Raw genomic sequence first — 20,434 nt, 5'->3', positions numbered from 1 at the left:
CTCTTAAGGCTCAGCTCAAGAAGAGCTTTGAGATGAAAGATCTAGGACAGGCCGCTCATATACTTAGTATGCGCATTAGATGCGACAGGCATTAGGGACTCCTCTACTTGTCACAGAGGGAGTACATTCATAAAGTCCTTGAGCTCTTCCGCATGCAGGACATAAAGCCTATTGGCTGTCCATTGCCTTCTTATGTGAAGGTATCATAGGTTGATTGTCCCCACAGACAGATGAGCAGAGGGCCGAGATGGCCAAGATTCCCTATGCACCCGCAGTGGGCAATCTTATGTATGCCATGATAGCCACTCGTCCAGATATTGCCTTTGCAGTTGGTGTTGTGGCACACTATATGGCTACACCTGGCAAGAAGCATTGGGATGCCGTGAAGGGTATTATGAGGTACCTAAAGGGTACTGCAAATATGTGCATATGCTATGGCATCCAGGATACAGGAGTCGTGGGGTACACTGACTCTGATTATGCAGGACATGCAGATAGTAGGAAGTCCACTTCCGGCTATGTATTCACCTATGCTGGAGGTGCTGTTTCTTGGATATCCATGGTGCAGAAATGCAAGGCCCTTTCTACTACAGAGGCCGAGTATGTTGCAGCCACTGAGGCTTGCAAGGAGGCCATTTGGTTGGGTCGTTTAGTTGCTGACCTTGGTATTGATGCTATCCCTACACTGCATTCGGATTCTATGAGTGCTATTCAGTTAGCCAAGAATCCGGTCTTCCATGCGAAGACGAAACACATTGAGATGAGGTATCACTTGATACGTGGGGTCGTTGAGGACAAGTCTGTTGATCTTGTCAAGATCTCGACTAACCAGAATCCTACAGATCTGCTCACGAAAAGCCTCTCTACAGAGCGATTTGCCTTCCTCAGGAGGTTGATGGGTGTGGGATGAGATGACATCTTTCCTCATCCTGTTGTACATGTGTACATGTTGTACTGTCTTTTTTCTTTTTATTTTCACTCCTCACTGGGGCAGATTCGCCTTTAAGTGGGAGGTTGTTGGGGGTAAAGGCACCTCTGCCTAGCTGCACGTGTATTACTACACTGATAGTCATCACCATTGCACATTGCAGGTGGCGGGCGCCCGTCACCGTCACTTTATTCTTTATTCTTTTAGTGACAGTTTGAATAAAGGAAGGCCCGGTCACACATTGTGACTATTGGAGTTCCCATTTCTAGTCTCTCCCTTTCTTGCTCTTGCTCTCCCGCCATAGCTCTCAAGTCCAACCTTCAATCCGTCGCTCCCTTTCAAGCAGGCCCCACAGTAGTAGCTCATGTTTTTGTGCCTATTTCAAAATCTAGCTTAAAAATCCCCTTTTTTCTCATATCTCGGACATCTGGAACCCGATTTAGGCAAGGTAAGAGTCTAACTTGGGGTTTTGGCATGCTCCAAACACAATGGCAATGTCAGATTTGCCAAATTCAAATCTTAGAATTTTCTGTAACAGATCTGAGTTGATTTATAGCAAGAAAATGCCATGCTCTTAGCTTATGTTATGCTCTCGAGGCTTGGTATTTGATGCCCAAATGCTTTGGGGATGTTTGCCCAATGTTTTGAGATACTTTGGGACTTGATTTGAGCTTCCATATCTTGATTTATGCAGGGATTTATTAATGTACATTGTTTGGGCAGCAGCAAGGTTTTATTAGGGACAGCTTATGTATAATGCTCTTTGTTGACATTCAGGTGTCGTGTTGGATGTATTGATGCTTGGTCATCATGGTTTATTCTCGGATATGCTATTTGAGAGCTATTAAGACTTGATTTGGATGCAAACACTTCATTGTTGGTTGGGATTTATGCTACCTTGGTTGACATATTATTTTACCTCCAGTTTGGTTATGCCTATGGTCTACGGGTGCTCCCGACTACTCGGGATGATATGCTAATGTATTTGGATGATGCCACTTTGATGTTTATGCTCTCGGATGCTTCTTGAGCAAAGAGTAGAGCTCAGTTCTTGGTTCACTGTCATTTTCTTTATAGTTGGCATTTGTAGTATGGTAGATGTTTGGGCTTGAATTGACTTGCATTTGAGAATTTTGTGGAGGCGCAGTTTGCATTTGGTCGGCTTGTCACTTATGCAGCTTGGATGCTATTTGGCCACTTAGGGTTCAACTTATCTCCCAAACCAATAAAATATATTGTGTGCATAATAAGAAAAATAGCACTTTTTCTTAGGAAGCAACTATATGATACATTTTTTAGTTACTAGTAAAGATCCTAAGGAGTAATGCACCATCAACTCATCTTCAAGTTTTTATGCTCCCAACCAAGTACACTTCTTCCCTTCGATTCACCATAGAAACTCACCTAGAGAATAATCACCATGAGCACCACCAAGAGAATCCCAAGAATACCACATTAAGGGAGTTTGGAGGTCTTGAAATTTCCTTTAAGAAGATAGTGTGAGGTGTCTCCTCCAATAGACCAGAAGGCATCCTCTTAGTAGTCGACCGAAATTCATATCCATACACATCACCATCCAGTCTCCCCTATCTGGCTTGATTTTCAATGGTTATTATAATGGACAGATATTTCCAATATGCATACCTATAAAAAGGTATTGAATAAAATATCAGTGATCTCTTTGAAGGTGGGGCCCAATATTTTAGCATATATTTGCATATTATTTTTCATTGGTTTTGCCATGATCTATTGTAGTATCAATCATTTTTAGAAGTATATCAGTGGCAATGGTTAAAAGAGGGTGACCTTGATGCACTATCTTTTGACTTGAAAGGGGTAAGAGATATATTATTTGTATATTTATTAAATCTGACTTTTGCACTAGCATTGTTAAACAACACTTTGAGCATGCTACAAAATCATGTACCAAACCCCCAATTTTCCATTACTTTTAATAATGATTTCCACCTTAAATGATCATATGATTTGTCCCTATTCATGTTAAGAAGTAGATATTAGCCCCTCTTCACAAAAGCATATTCCATTTATATAATTAGTTTTATCACACATTCGAAATGATTTAATAAATTAGATTCAGCATTGTCAATGAACTTCATTGACCCACTTTAAGTTCATGTAAGAATTTGGGCAAGATCTTAACCTTTCCCTCATTTATAAAATCTAAAACAGTTCCATGTACTATACATGCAGTATCAAAACAAGTATAAATCTTTTATGTGCATCTCTCATAAAACCTTGAAGTGCTCAATAAGAAGACCATCTAGGTATGGAGATTCTCCCCTCTCCATCTTTTTTATCACAAAGAGATATAGGTGCAAATTGATCCTAAAAGTCACGTGAATTAGGCAATGATCAGAGTTAAGACTCTCTAAGATGACTAAAAGTTGGGGTGAGGTACAATCCACCATGTCATGTGATTCACATATGCATGGTGTAGCCTTGCAAGTTTCTAAGAAAAGTGCTTATACTTGTTATGCCAAGTAAATTCATGGAGGCTTCCTATTGAAAGCAAACAAACAATTGAGGTTGATGAGACAATGATTAATTAATTCATAAGATTTGTGTTAAACAAAGATTTGACTCAACGATGGACCCTTTAGGGAGTTTGGATCAATCTCTTGCATCCAAAATAGGATCACAATGAAATTTTTCTAAATGAACTCAATCTTTGTGAACCTTTGATAGTTAAAATGCACTCTTCAAGCTATTTCTATTGACTTATAGTATGTCATGAGATTCTTCGCATTTCATAAGATTTGAAATTGGGCATATGGCCCCTTCGTGTGACATCTATTATCAAGGGCTCACGTCAATTTGGAATCTTTTGAAATATAAAGAATCTCATGACATGTTATAGATCAATAGAAAAAGCTTGAAGAGTACATTCTACTTGTCTTCTAAGTATCTCAAGTAATATAGATGTCACAACAAGGGGTTATGTAAATTTTGAATCTTTAAAAATACAAAGAGTCCGATGGCATGCTATAGATCAATGGAAAGAGCTTGAAGAGTACATTCTAATCATCAAAGGTCTAACAAATTATGAGTTTGTTTGCAAAATTTTATCATGAGCCCCATATGTGAGGAGAGAGACTAAGCCAAACTCCCTAGAGGGTCCATTTTGAGTCCAAAGTGTACCTCATCACATTTCTCCATTGCCTTAGCAAGCATGGAGTTATATGCATGTGATCCATCAGCATCAACCAGGACCATATTCCAATCATCAATTAAGATTGTGTTATCATAGGCCTATTATAAGTATCTCCATAAACTAGCCCTATCCATAGAAGACAAGGACCCATATATTGAATAAATCATATTGTATCAAGAGTGGTTGAAACAGCTTGGCCTCCAGTATCTTTCCATCATCTAACTTTTGTTCATAGCTCCTCTTTGATCATTAACATTGAGCCTTCTCTTCCTCTTCTTGTTGAGGATATAATTTACACATAATTAAGAAACTCAAAAAAAAATTAGGTCATCTTTTGTTATTTTTATTTCTTGCAAAGGCATTGACATTAACTTTCTTTGCATTCTCTTGCATGCTACCTTTCTCACTTCTATCCCCCCTTGGACATTCCATAAAATAATAGACATCTTCCTTGATTCTGAAGGTTTATCCATACATAGAATTGAAATCAAAGAAGTTATCTTTGTTGGCAAGAGGAGTGATTATGTTTCGATCCACAAGAGGGACTAGTCACAAAGTAAAGTAGAGTAAAAAAGTATGTAAAGCTTGATGGTATGGTAGGGAAACTTGATAAATAAGATTTGTCCAAGCTATGTTATTAAACTAGCCAATATGTGAAAATTTTGTATGGTTTATTAATGCAACACTAACCTTGTTGTATCTAAGGGCCTAGTCACACTTAGTGTAATGTGCCTAATTGAGAAGCCCTTAGTGGCACAATTTAGTGGCCCAACAAGAGATTTTCCTAAGCGACACCACCCGATACTCCTTAGAATAACACAAGTTTTGTCACCTAGGCTCTCTCATGGGATCAATATAAATCTGTGTTTTTAATTTGATGCTAAGGTCACCTATATCTTGACTAGTATCAATCCCTGAGCCACCATATTTGCAAGCCGACTCGAAATAAGGTAGATCAATGCCACACTTGATTTATATGATTGAGAAATAAGGGGGAGAAATATGCGTCAGCCCCTTTTTCTAGTAGGGTATAGTCTTGCGACTTGAGTCCCATTAAATGGAATTGATCATGATCTAAGACTCTACGCTAGGTAGTCAAGTACTCAACTCTTTCCTAATTACATTGCCTTGAAGGAAAACTCTCGGCTTATTGACGCCACCCATCCATGGGACGAATCCGTCATGGATCTGGCTCTCTCCCTTTCCTCGAGCGTGTATTTTAGTTATCTAATTGTCCTAACAAATTTATGTTTGATATGCAAAGACAACTTCCTTAATTAGCCATAAAATATTGGTTTCTTCACGTAATTTACTATCACGGACATAAAGACAATGTCAAACAATCCTTTGAAGGTAGTTACAAAATAAGAATATTTATCCTACCCCTTCTCCAAGGTGCAATGTCACCCCAACATTATGTCCCTTAATTTGGAGCTCTGTCCAAATCTCATGGCACAAGATCAACCAATTAGCCTTATCTAGTATTAGGGCCTTCTAGGAAGTCCATCTTGGGCTCATAGGGGTTAATTCAAGTTATTGATAAACCCAAGGGATTTATGGTCAAAGCCCCCTAGCATCCTTGTCATCTCTTATCCTAATGTCCTCCCTACATAGAGACCTCTCCCATTTAGAGCTGGTCCTAGATTCCAACACGATCAAACTAGCCCCTTGGTAAAGGATTCTTGCCACTAACCTTGGGGGAGGTTTAGTGTGCACCTAGAAACCCATTCCATGAGGGCCCAAGAGCTTTTATGCAAATACATAACCAAGACAGTCAACCTATCATTAACAACTAGGAAAATATTCATTTTCCATAGTATCAATCAACAAACACATTGATTATTTTTTAGAGTCAATCACTTATCTTGGTCAAGAAGATTATCTCTTTTTCAAAACAATTAGCCTTTTTTCAAAAAGACAATTTCAACAACCTAAACAATGTCCCTTGGAGACTTTGCAAAAGAAGATACAATCCACAACTCAATTTTTCATTTGTCATTCTCCTAGTACTTAAGTCACAAGCTAAATAATGCATCTCTAGTCTTTCCTTTATATCACAACCTATTTTCCAAGTTGATTCAATGCTTCATGCACAACTCAATCACAGCTTTCTTCATTCAAGTCTCTATGGATAACCTTTATTTTCCTTTCTTTTCCATTGAAATCTCATTAGGATTATCAATAATAAGAGTAGGAGTGGAACAAGTATCTGGGGGTCCTTTGTGAATCGTGGATTGGATGTTGCTTGGTTTAATGGAATAGCTAAATTGGATGTTGCTTGGTTTGATAGAGTAGTTAAGTACAAAACATCCTCATGGTATTATCTTAAGCTTCCAACCTCAATATGAGTGTTTCCTTAGGACTCCAAAGTGTATATGCAAGACTTACCCTTCTAATATTTGGTAGAAGACCTCCTCTCTTATCCCCTTTCCCTCTCCCTCTCCCTCTCTCTCTCTCTCTCTCTCTCTCTCTCTCTCTCTCTCTCTATGCTTCTATCTCTAACTCTCTCTCTCTCTCACTCCCTATATTCCTTCTCTCTCCCCATCCCTTCCTATCTTTACCTCTCTATCTCTCTCTTCTTCCCTTCTTCTACTCTTCCCCACTACTACTACTACTACTACTACTACTACTACTACTACTACTACTACTACTACTACTACTACTACTACTACTACTACTACTACTACTACTACTACTACTACTACTACTACTACTACTACTACTACTACTACTACTACTACTACTACTACTACTACTACTACTACTACTACTACTACTACTACTACTACTACTACTACTACTACTACTACTACTACTACTACTACTACTACTACTACTACTACTACTACTACTACTACTACTACTACTACTACTACTACTACTACTACTACTACTACTACTTCTTCTTCTTCTTCTTCTTCTTCTTCTTCTTCTTCTTCTTCTCTCTCTCTCTCTCCCCTATTCCCTTCTTCTCCTATCTCTAGTATCTATGGTGAAAAGCAAGAACTAGAGGATAAGTAGATGAGAAGACACCATGCACAATGCGAGAGAGAGAGAGAGAGAGAGAGAGAGAGAGAGAGAGAGAGAGAGAGAGAGAGTGAGTGAGTGAGTGAGTGAGTGAGTGAGTGAGTGAGTGAGTAGAAAATAGAGTGAACTACAATTGATGATTTCATTGCTAGTAGCTGTATATATACATGGTACATTAAATAAGGTAGGTGAGCTCATATTCTCAATATCTAGGATATTTACAATGAGGATAACTATGGGATCCTTTTGTCCACATGTTTGCATATCCTTACCTTATCTAGAATTTATCCTAACATCCCCTCTCAAAAGGATTCCATAGAGAGTTTAACTAAATACAACTAGATACAATTGAAAAGAAAGGAGAGTACCATTGAAGTTCATGATTTACATCCATCTATAATATCATGCCTCCCCCCCCCCAGAGCATGCAAAGGATTTGCATCACAATTGTGTGCTTTAAGTGGGGAATCAATTTGGTGAGGAAATCAAGAGCATTATCATAGGATGATACATAATCAAGGGCGATATGGGGATTCTCTACTAACTCTCAAACAAAATAATATCTCATATCAATATGGCAGAGTTTAAGACTTAATTTGGCGCCTTGAACCACATAGATACATGGTTTATCAATAAAGATGAAAATTTGCTAAGGGTAGTATCCAAAATGGATCTCCTCCAAGAGTTTCTTAATGTAGATAACTACTTGGGCTACCATGCTGCATGCTACATATTTGGCTTTTGTAGTAGAAAGTGCTTTTGATCGTTGATGCTTAATGTTCCAAGCGATAGGACCATCTACTAGAGTAATAATGAAACCTATGAGAGATCTTCTGGTAGCAAGGTCCCCACCCAAATCTACATCTGAATATGACTTTAAAAGAAAGTCATTGTTGTCTTTAGAAAAACACATTAGAGATCTTCTGGTAGAGAGGTCTCCACCCCAATCTACATCTAAATAGGACTTTAAAAGAAATTCATTTTTGCCTTTAGAAAAATACAACCCCACATGAGATGTAGCCTTTAGGTATCTCAAGACTCATTTCAACTACTTCCAATGTTTGTATATGGATTGATGCATGGCCTTAGAAATAATGTGTCCTGCATAAGATAAGTTTTCGTAGTCAAGGCCTTTGATCTCTTCCAAACCACGAGCTACTAGGCAAGCTTTGTACTTGTCATTGTTGGTGTTTGGTTTGAGCTTTTTACGAAGCACCCATTTGTAGAGCTAATTATTGATTGCCCATGAGGAAGAAGGACCAATGTCTAGGTGTGGTTTTGAAGAAGTGCTTTGGATTCCTCAAGCATGGAAACTTGCCAATGAGAAGATTCATAGAGTGCTTGAGTGACAGAGGGACAATTTGGTGCCTCGGGAATACTATCATGATGTGGATTCAAGCTTGTCCAACTACAATATTTGCTTGAACATAGAGGTCATCCAAGCTCTTATAGCATGGATTGGGTAATGACATAACTTCACCATCTTTGGAGTTAGAAGAGCTACAGAGAGTGATGGTCTTAGAAGTGGAGATGGGAGATGGAGGTTTGAGAGTGGTGACAATGAGGGCAGTAGGAGGGGAGTTGCTTGATGTTGAAGCCATTGGAGCTATTCTTGCGAACTTTTGAAGAGTGGGGGTAGAGTTAGAAGTTGCTTTGCTTCTTAGAGTTCGTGTTTTGATTGAATGGAGCTACTTAGGAAGAGATGAAGATGATAGAGGAGATAGTTGAGGAGCTAAAGCCAGTGAGGGTTGAGTGAATACTTCTGTCATTACTATATGTTGAGCATTGTTTATTGATATAGCTAGGGTTGAAGTATCATGGGGCAGCTAAAGTGGATTGACCTATGAAGGTACATCTAAGGAGGTGGGCTGGCAAGGGTTTGATGGATTAATGGAGGCGATAGCAGCTAAAATGATTGTTCAATCAATAGGAAGGGCACAAGCTGGCAGTGTGGATTGGTTACATGGATTGCTGGTGGGCACCATTTGCTACATGGTTTGTCCCTGAGTGGGGAGCTTTATTAGACCAACATTGGATTGGGGACTGATTTGGTTGTTGCAAGTAGGGAGTTATTACCAATATTCATGAGGGAAGGAGGAGGAGAAGATGGCACTAATTTTGACACTGAAAAGCAGCTGCTAGCAAACTATTGTGAGCTAGAGAGATAGGATCTTAAAGATGTAGACCTGAAATGGGATGTATGTGTTGCAAAGGATGAAGTGGAAGTAGCGGACCCATCATTAGAGTTGTGTGCAGCAAGGGATGAACTCAAAGATGTGGCTGCAAAGGGTGCAACTGGATGAAGAGTAAGAGATTGAGAGTTTGGGGTCGAAAAGATAGGGAGTTCATTTTAAATATGGCACTCCTACCATAAATAAAGACTTTGTGCTATGGGTTATAAAATCTATAAGCTTTGTGACCATAAGGCTCACCATATCCAGTGAAGATAAGCTCTGTGGCTCTAGGAGAGAATTTAGATTTGTGGTCCATTTTGACAAGAAAGGCAGTGTATCCAAATACCTTTAGATGTGATAGGTCAGGAGGGTGGCCAAACCATAGTTCGTAAGGAGTGTAATTGTGAAGAGAGGTAGAGTACATCCTATTTTAAAGATATGTTGCTGTAGCAATTGCTTCTTCCCAATATTTGGTGCACAAATCGGATGTTGGATACGTACGTAGTGAGCGCTGGAAGGTCCCCAAGAACAAAGAACTCTACTTAAGCTCAAAAAGCAAGAAAGAAGATTTGCATGACACGAGCCAAGAACAAAGAACTCTACTTAAGCTCAAAAAGCAAGAAAGAAGATTTGCATGACACGAGGCAAAAAGACAAATTGGGTGCAATCTCTCCCCATGCCCTTGTGTGAGCGCTTCATAAGGCATGTATTTACAAATTTATTCATCTCAAAGCTAAAAAATAGCCCAATTTTACAATTAGCATGCTTTAGCTTTTGTGTTTGCTTTTGTCTAAATAAAGAATAAAGCGATTGGGTGGCCCAAAAGTCGGGCTGTGTCCAAATACAATGTCCAATAATGAAATATTTGAACTATGCGCCCATACGCATACAAAATAATAAATATTTGTCAAGCGCACCTAAATAAATATTAGTGCCACGCCTTTAAGGATAAGACGTGTGCCCATAAAAAATGATAAATTTTTCTAGGTAATTTGAATACACGCTATCGCCCAATGCTTCCCAATGCCACTGCCGCCTGCTTTACACATCAACTGAAGCATTCATAATTGTTAAAAAATAATAAAATTAAACCAATAAAAGTGAATACCTAGCAGTCTTTAGCTACAAAAGAAATAAATAGGTTGGAACTCTGTCATAACCTTAATTTAATACGAGTGCACTCTAAACTCATAATTTAAATATGTATTTTATGAAATCACTCGCCATGGAATCACCCGCATGCACGTTAAATTAACATAACGACTGAAAAAGACAGGTGTCTCCGTCAATTTCTTGCACAAAGGAATCCACATTGTGTATATGAGCCCCTGCAAATAAATATAGTTTTACAAAATCCACTGCAAAACCTCACAGAATCCACTGTGGAATTTTTAAAAAAACTCACGGAATCCATCGTGATCTCTAACCGGGCCTCATACACAAGGTGAATTCCTTATTGAAAACTAGCTTTTTTTAAGCATTTTAGTTATAAAACTGACTATTTCCCTTCCAAATCCGAATGGAGTTAGCCCAATCCTTTTTTCCATTGGATGGAAAAAGAGTTTTTCAAGATCTCTCTCTCTCTCTCTCTCTCGGGCCTCGCGGTACAGCGATTATAATTACAACGGTACAGCGATTACAATTACAACACTGGACAAAACTCTCTGCTTGAGGATTGTAAGTTGTGTGTGTAGCGTATGGCTATTATTAAGCGTTTGTGAATTGCTGGCATGTGCACGAGCCCTCGCAAAAGGAAGTACGCTGGCCGCCCAGCTCATCATCACACACTCCAGCTACTCAGTCAGTCAGTCTAGTAGGCTGTAGCGATCCCACAACAGTCATTATTTCATTTTGGGTGGGCGGTAGGCCTAATTAAAATAACGTGGAAGCCTTCCTTCGTCCTCCTCCCATCCTCGAATTTACTCATCAAATAAGGGTCCCCAAAAAAAAAAGAAAAAAAGAAAAAAAAACCTTTGCAAGAAGATGCCGGGCATAATGATGACGCTCACGGGCACCAGGTCGCTTTGCTTTATTGCTTGTCTTGTTTCCATACCAATATTCAATAAATAGAATGAAGTGAAGCTGCAAATTTCCACCCAGAAAAAAAAAAAAGAGAATAATGAAATGACGCTGCGAATTTCAAAAACATACGAAAAGGAAAACACTCTTAAGTCTCTGCAGCCGCTGTCATACATTATTAAAAGTGTCAGCTTTTTGGGTGCGGATATTGGCGTGTTGTCTGAAAAGAAGGGTGTAGATCATCAGAGCAAGTAGCCCCCCATGACCGTCCATCCGGCCTGATGGCGAGGCACGCAAGCAATCTCCATAACCTGACCTTGACATCACACATTTTGTCTGCCAAACATGCCCTAGAACCTGCCTAGCATTTCTCATCAAGAATAGGAGGCTTTCATAGTCTATATCGTCCTTAGTGCTTACTCTTCCCCCTTAAGCCCATAGCTTTTCATTCTAATACAACCTTGGTTTACTCCCAATTGGATTTGTTTACCGGATTCATCAACTTTTTGGTCTACTTGCCAAGCAACTTTTGATTCACACGAAAACCACCTAAAAACCGGGTTCGAGAAATAAGGGAAAGGACGGGTTCGCTTCATGCTACAACTAATTCAAGCTTTGCAAAAGGTTTTCTCACATTGGGTGAGCATGAAAACTTCCTTCTTGTAAAATACTTAAATTTGGTTATAACTTCACAAGATTACAAAGATAAACAACCAATCCACATTGTCTAAAGCCTGCTCAAAGGCATAAAATTTATATAGAATGTCAATTTAAATTATAACATTATAAGAAACATGCAAAATTCAAGATAAAAGCTACACATATTTGATGGGGATGAAGGCCCTTTAAAAAACAAAAGTGATAGACCAATGATTCAAAAACCAACCTTATTCACACGAAGGTATATTAGCATCCCAAAGCTTAGGATATTCCACTTTGAATAGAATTTCATCACATAGTATTCATATTCAATGTTTTCATAGACTTCTCTCAATCTCTCATATAGATACGATGTTTTTTTAAGCATAGAAATGAGTATCTCTCATAATCTATCCCTCTCCTATATATCCTCACTTGATAGTACATTGGAATCGCAATCAATAATCCTATCTTGGTCACGGATACCCCTCCCAAGAGGTATGCCTGATATGAAGAGTCACTAGAGCCACTACAGTGCCCCTTAAGAGCTCACTACTATCAGTGTCACTGTCATTGTAGTCTTCACTTCAAGTCTTATTCAACTACTTCTTCGAGCTATTTTGAGCTTGCATTTTTCCTCTTTCAACATTGCAAAACATTAGCAAAGCCAAACATTCATCCATTAGAACACATACAAAAGCAAACATAGGCTTATAAAATAGAGAAAGAGGCTCTACAGAAGCTCAACAGAGGGTCAATAGAACACATAAAAACCATACAGCTCAACCCAAAATGCCGAGACCTAAAATATGCTCGACACTGGCTCTAAGGCACTAGCCGGGCCTCTATTACACACCCAAACCACCCCTCACGGCCTCATGACCAAGAATGTCTAAGGGGTATACAACCCTAACCTCTAATACATAACTTTGCGTTCGTATGGATTGTAATCCAACAGATAACTTTTCCCACACTCCTTAGATCAGGGAGTCCGTACATATATCGATGTTATACACCATAGAAGAACAAACAAAAGGAGTGCCTCTTGGCTGAATACTGTGGCTCAACTACAACTCTCCTACACCTCGGGGATTGGCCCCAAGATGCGCCATGAACACATAAAGCATGTGCAAAACATTCTGCACTTTTTTAATGAATCAATCTAGGAGATAATAGATAGTTCTCACTGAATATTCCTCACGGAACTAACCACTAACCCTACAACTTAAGGTACCTCACTTTCTCAATGTAGGTCATAATTTATGAAAACAATTGCTATGCATCAAAGCTCGTGAGACTATGCCTCACTTCGAGGTGGGGGGGGGGGGGGAGGTAAGCTTCCTTGTGATACATTAATCCAAGTCCAATGGTTTGATCTTACAATTTTGGGTGCTTATAGATGTGCCGTGGGGAGGGTGCGGGGTGAGGGATTGGAACTCACACACCAATGCTACTCGACCTACATGTGAACCACTATACAAAGACCCATTGGCTTAATCTTAGAATTATTCGTGAAGCCCAATTTTCTTTAACCAAAGGATGTACCGCTAGATTACAATTTACCATTGTCTATGTTGTACGCAAGCTTTTGATGTCCACGTCAGCTTTCATCTCCTGTAGTGTTTCTGGATAATGGGATGTACCCCAGGTATTGAGGTGACCCACACAAGCTGCTTTCTCTAGCAGCTTCTTCTTCATCAGCTCTGCAATTTTTTGCCTTATCGTATAACTTTTATTAAATTTGAAGGGTCTGATGTTTGGGGCCCTACCGCTTCTTGCTTCTTCTACAGCTCTCTGGTGTGTGCTGCGCATGTGATGCTTTTGTCTGCATTTTATGTAGCCGTTGGGAAGCTTTACTTTATCAGTCTTATTACCACAGACAAGCTCAAAAACATCGCCAGTACATCAAGTGCATGCTTTTGTAACGCTCCTCTCACGAGCTCTTCTTCTCCACCCAAAATTCTTCCCTCAATTCGACACAGAACAAAGTCTAGGAAGCTTTAGGAACACAGATACAGAGAGAGAGAGAGAGAGAGAGAGAGAGAGAGAGAGGGAGAGGGAGAGCAGAAAAAGATGGCGAAGGAAGGTGTGAAGGAGGTGGAAATGCAGGGCGGAGTGCCGCATAAGGACTACTCTGACCCTCCCCCTGCTCCTTTCGTTGACGCACACGAGTTCTCTCTGTGGTCTTTCTACAGAGCTTGCATTGCTGAGTTCGTCGCCACGCTTCTGTTCCTGTATGTCACCATAGCCACTGTGGTGGGAGCTTCCCATGCGACAAGCTGCGGCGGGGTGGGCATTCTCGGGATAGCATGGGCCTTCGGGGGCATGATCTTCATACTTGTGTACTGCACTGCCGGGATTTCAGGTAACGTCACGAGTGGCGCTGCATGGTTGAGCTATTCGCACATGCTGTAGCGTGCAATTAGGGATAGTATTGAGTGTATCCATGTGAATTTACTCACCGAGTATGGTGTGATTTGCGTAATTCATGGTGTTTATGTTGACATTACCAAATTAGCAAGGTGGGGTGTGCATGACTATCAGCATAATCAATGTGTGCTGCGTACTGATGATGCAGAGAACGCTGACTGTTTATCTGAAACTGGTTTTCGGTAGTTGGCTAGCTTTTGAATAAGGGCTAAGAGCAGGGCGTGCTTAAATATATTATCATAAGAGCTAGCTAATGGTAGAAGCACGTATGATAGATGTTGTAAGCAGCTGTGCAGGTAGAAAGGAGAAGGTTTCCTCTCATTTGTGTGGTTAAACATAATGCAATAAAGATGGACTAGAGAGGATGAGTGATGATGATGATGATATGGGGGGATGGGGCAGGCGGGCACATCAACCCGGCGGTGACGTTCGGGCTGTTTCTGGCGCGGAAGGTGTCGCTGCCGCGGGCGGTGCTGTACATGGTGGCGCAGTGCCTGGGGGCGATCTGCGGGGTGGGGCTGGTGAAGGCGTTCCAGCGGAGCTACTACGTGGGGGCGGGCGGCGGCGCGAACATGCTGGCCAACGGCTACTCCAAGGGCACCGGCCTCGCCGCCGAGATCATCGGCACCTTCGTCCTCGTCTACACCGTCTTCTCCGCCACCGACCCCAAGCGCAACGCCCGCGACTCCCACGTCCCCGTACGTACCATTTGCTTCTTCTTCTGCTCTTTTACATTATCCACAGACATACGTAGCACCCATCTCTTAGTCATGAGCCTTCACCGTCTCATAACCTGGAGGCTGGAGCCAGTCATCTCACACACGCTCACCCCCATACATACACACACACACACACACACACACACACTCTCTCTCTCTCTCTCTCTCTCTCTCTCTCTCTCTCTCTAGTCCTAGTGGTAAGCCACTAGTTTTATCAACCCACCAAATTCTTTTTAATTCCTGCACTAAATGACCATACAGATGTGAGAATTAAGGTCGTCACAAATAAGTTAAAGAGTTTTCTAAGAGTATTTGTAGGTTCAATCTGAAATGTTTCCTCGCTCAACTTGTTTATAACATTATGCCCAAAGCTTGCAAAGTAAGGGAGAGACCTTACACAACTTTTAGATATGAAGGCTTTGTGTTATTTCAAAAAATCTTTTAACTTTGATGTACATCAACCACCAACTGTACCTAAAACACACAAGGATGTTTCCACATTTTTTACATAGTTCTCAGCCTATAAAATTGCATTGTCATCATGCTAACACATGCAAAACTCTCCTTTGTCAAGCAAGGATAGGAGGTTGGCCTAGTTAGGGGTTCTAAATGAACTAAAATGGAAGCTGAAACTATCTATGTGGAAATGATCAACTTAATTAATAACTATAGATAATGAAATTACACACTATAGAGTGTACATGAGAGATACTTTGCCATACATAAACTTACAAATTGCATATAGAAGGACACCTTATATGATCATCTACATCAATGTTACAAGTGCACATACACACATACTTACTATCTATTTTTGGGCGCCGTTACAACTCATACTCACATAGGCACAAAGTCACTATCTATTTGTATGCCTCTATAACTAATAATCATCTTTGCACTCACCTTCATGACACACTAAACCCCTCAACATGAACCAAGTCACATTTTTATATAGTGCCATTTTGATTGTGGACAAAGTAACTTGATTCATTTTCAACAAGTAGGTCGCCAATAAGAGTAACTAGTGTCACTTGAAGAAACTAAGTAAAAAGAAATTGAGGGTTTACTAATGTCACTTAAAGGAATCAAGTAAAAAGAAACTATACTTTTAGACTTGTATATGGGTTGCTCTTTACTCAAATTTTCCATTCATTCCTTTGGGATAATTTTAAACAGTGCCATCTTCATAAAACACCTATTGTTGTGCATTTGATATAATATTGGCACCTAACGATTTCTTTTGATTGTGGACACAGGTTCTAGCACCACTTCCCATTGGATTTGCAGTGTTCATGGTACATCTAGCTACCATCCCCATCACAGGCACAGGCATCAACCCTGCTAGGAGCTTTGGAGCTGCAGTTATATATGGTCACAAGGAAACATGGGATCAACATGTGAGTAGTTTCCTCTTGGCGGTCACAAAACCTTGTTTTGCATGTGGTGTTAGCTACTTGAAGTGGAGAGAAAACCTTGTTGTGTATGAGGTGTTAGGTGCTCCTCCAACTACAAAAGCAATGCTTTTACCAAGTTGAAATATGCTTGAGATTAGGGAATTCACATGTGGGTTTTGGAATGACATGGCTTGGTATGTGTTTGTTATCTTTGGGCGAGCCCAAGGAGAGATAGATGTGAATGATGTTGGAAGTAAATATGTTGAGTTTTTCTTGAATTCTGATATGGGTTGCCATGTAATGTAGTGGATCTTCTGGGTTGGACCTTTCATTGGAGCTGCCATAGCTGCTGCTTACCACCAATATGTCCTCCGAGCAGGCGCATACAAGGCATTTGGATCTTTCCGTAGCCAAGCGAGCCTTTGACACCAAGCAGACCAGCCGTTCTTTTTCATTTTCCGCCTGTATGATTAGAGTCCGCTATGAACTATTTGAAGGCCATGTGTATATTTTCATTTTAATCCATGGTTGGCATCTTACATCCTATTTCTCAATATAACACACATTTGTTGAGGCATTGATGAACTATTTTGTAGAGGCTTTGCTTGAAGTGCTTGAGAGAGAAAGGAATGCATGAGTCCTTCGTCCAGTCTTGCCAATCAAGAAACTAAAGAAGGCGTGTCCTGTCCTTTCCTAGAAGACATTGTGCATACTGCTTCACCACTCAAGGAACTAAAGAAGGCGTGTCTTGTCCTTTCCTAGAAGGCGTTGTGCATTCTGCTAGTAGTGTTGATGCTAGCACCACTAACTATGAGAAGCTTGAAGGTCACATGGTGGAGCCATTGCATACTTCATGAACTCGTGCATGTTACAATGTTTGTTATAGCTAGTTTAAATATGCAAGGCACAAAATTCATTCTCATCTAATTCCATTCTAACAAAACCAAAAGAAGAGTCGTGCACTTTAAACAGTGCAAAGGTACAAAATTCATTCTCATGTAATTCGGTTTTAATAAACAGAAAATAAGAGTTGTGCACTTTAAATAATGCATGTACTTTCTTTGAGATCTATGTTCAATTATAGAGAATATCTAAATGCTTAAACCCATTGGCATAAGATCATAAGTCTACAAGTATAAAATACTCGATGACAAAAATGAGCTATCTAGGTGAGTTTGTAAGCTAGACCTTGAGAGCAGCTAGGTGGAAATGTGTGCAAATATAGGAGCTAGGTGGAAGTGTGTGCAAATATAGGAGCAACCTGCTCAAATTTAAAACTAAAGTCAACATGCAAGGAGAGTATCCGAATATAAGCCTACAAGTATAAAATACTCGATGACAAAAATGAGCTATCTAGGTGAGTTTGTAAGCTAGACCTTGAGAGCAGCTAGGTGGAAGTGTGTGCAAATATAGGAGCTAGGTGGAAGTGTGTGCAAAAATATAGGAGCAACCTACTCAAATTTAAAACTAAAGTCAACATGCAAGGAGAGTATCCAAATTTGGAGGGGCTTGATCCAATGTCAATGAAAACCTTAGAAGCTTTGAAGAGAGAAGGTGTAGATGGAGGCCCAAATCAAGCATCCTATGGTTGATTTACCATAGGGATAACCTACTTGAATTTAAAACATAGTCAACATGCAAGGATAGTCTCCAAATTTAGAGCAGAACAATGCCAATGAAAACCCTAGAAGCTGGCTTGATTCAACAATGAAAATGAAAACCTTAGAAGCTTTGAAGAGAGAGGGTGTCAATAAAGGCCAAATGAAGCATCCTATGCTTGATAAATCAATGATTCTCCAAGATATAGCTTCACATTTACAAAACCTTATTTTCAAAAAGATGGAGTTAATTTTAAAATCAAGAGGGATTGTTAAGGATATTGGAGTGTAAATGTGCGTATGTGGATTTCTCCATTACTTGTTTCCTTATCTTTTTTATGGGAAATATCCTTCCGAAGAATAGTTATAGGGAAATTTTCTTAAGTGTTTTGCTGATCAATATCACTTTGGAAAAATGATTATGACACATGATGGTTGGTTTGAGCTGCTAAGATACATTAAAACTAAAGTTTGGCATCATATATGTAATCTTATTCAATATGTCCCTTGGTTGGCTAGTAACCTTAGCAGAATGTCCTGTTTGAGTTAGTTTTCTTGGTCTACACACATTGTTGAAAGAAGTGAAAATTGTTGTCGAAATAGTTGGTCAAGTTTCTCCTCGCTCTATTACCCCCCCCCCCCCCCCCCCCCGCCCAAACTAGTGTAGTAATGGCTTTACATATGCATACAACTAGGTTAGTAATGTCCCAACCCTCTCTAACTATTTGACCACTCTTGGCCACCGCTAGTGTTTGAAACCAAGATCTACAATGGAAAAGGTGTTGCTCATAAATGTTATTTTCATCATATGGGAGGATCAAAAACTAGAATGAGTAATTACATACATACTTACTTGAGGGACAACGCATCAATACCCAACACTCCTTAATCTTCACCCTTAAGGTGGACGACTCCTTTCGTCCAATACCAAGTGGATAAAGTGTCTCCCTAAGGTACTCCCTCAAAGAGCTTCGACGAAAATGTTTGCATAGTTGTTTGATGTGACAACACACAATCCACTTCTATATCCATAATAAGGTCCTACACAAAAATGATATTGAACAATATGTTTTGTGTAGGCTTACAGCATAGGGTTTCTTGCAAATTCCATGCAAGTTTGGTCATCACATAGCAATTTTGTAGCCTTCTTTTTCACTAACCCACCCCATATTTTCCAAAAGCCTTCATGGTTATTACATAGCAATTTTATAGGCTCTTGCCGAAAGTCTTCTTAATAACTAGAAGTTGTCATGGTTACTACATCGCAATTTTGTAGGCTCTTGCACTGCCCTCATATTTGCCAAAAGTCTTCTTAATAACCAAAAGCCCTCATATGAGGCAAAATTGTTGCCTTGTGCTCACCTTTGATTGAAGAAAGAGCAACTATAGGTCACTTATTCCTAGTGCATGAGGTAACTCCAAATACAAGGGAGAAGCAATAACTTATCTTACTAATCTCCTACCATCTATGTCTCCTGACCAATCTAAGTTACAATAGCTAAACAAAAAAACACAACTAGAAATTGCATGTGTTACTACATGAGCAATGAACATTTATCTCCAACACTCTTAATATTCACTGCTAAGGTGAACTACTCCTTTGGTCCAATAACAAGTGATGAAGATATCACTCTAAGATACTCATCCTAAGAGGTTTGGTGAAAATTTTTGCACAATTTTCTGGTGTGATAATACATAATCCACTTCTATATCCATAATAAAGTCTCATACAAAATGATATTGAACTATATGTTTTATGCAACCTTGAAACATGGGGTTTCTTGAAAATTCCATGCAAGACTCATTGTCATAGAGGCTCTTGCACTACCCTTATATTTCCCAAAATCCTTCTAGAACATACTTAAAATACTTGTAGCTTCACTTATGTTTGGGAGTCTATTATACAAGTTAAGAAGGTCTCCACTCTGTATTAACCCAATCCCTAAAGGGTTTGATGGGAAAAGTCGCATCATGACAAGTCCTCCAAGTAAGAATATAGTGTATAATGGCATTATACATGTATATAACTCGGTTGGCAATGTTCCAAAGCCTCTCTAGGCTTTGTCTCTAGCTATCCTTAGTCACCACTTAGTGCTGAAAAGGGACCTACTACATAAAATGTGTTACTCATAAATGCTATTTTCCTCATATGAGAGGCTCAAAAATAGAATTAACAATTACATATGCAATTACTTGAGGGCAGAGCATTTATCTCTGACACTCTTAATCTCTAAGGTGAACAACTCATTTGGTCTAATACTAAAAGTTGATGAAGATGTCACTCTAAGGTACTCATCCCAAGAGCTTTAGTGAAATGTTTACACAATTGTTTAG

The 20,434-nt window shown here is 39.7% G+C and overlaps 1 protein-coding gene across 1 annotated transcript; it reads left to right on the top strand.

The window, feature by feature from the left end:
• The first annotated feature begins 13,767 nt into the window (after nucleotides 1-13,767).
• LOC148030290 (putative aquaporin PIP2-1) lies at nucleotides 13,768-17,087 on the top strand. Its single transcript, XM_087686574.1, has 4 exons — nucleotides 13,768-14,324; nucleotides 14,792-15,087; nucleotides 16,365-16,505; nucleotides 16,809-17,087. The coding sequence occupies exons 1-4, from the start codon at nucleotides 14,033-14,035 to the stop codon at nucleotides 16,926-16,928; spliced, it is 849 nt and encodes a 282-aa protein (XP_087542700.1). The 5' UTR covers nucleotides 13,768-14,032; the 3' UTR covers nucleotides 16,929-17,087.
• The last annotated feature ends 3,347 nt before the right edge of the window (nucleotides 17,088-20,434 follow it).

Source organism: Lygodium microphyllum, chromosome 10 (assembly GCF_053477565.2).
Source record: "Lygodium microphyllum isolate KBCC chromosome 10, Lygodium_microphyllum_v1.1.10, whole genome shotgun sequence".
NCBI lineage: Eukaryota > Viridiplantae > Streptophyta > Polypodiopsida > Schizaeales > Lygodiaceae > Lygodium > Lygodium microphyllum.
This window is presented reverse-complemented; position numbering and strand designations above follow the sequence as displayed.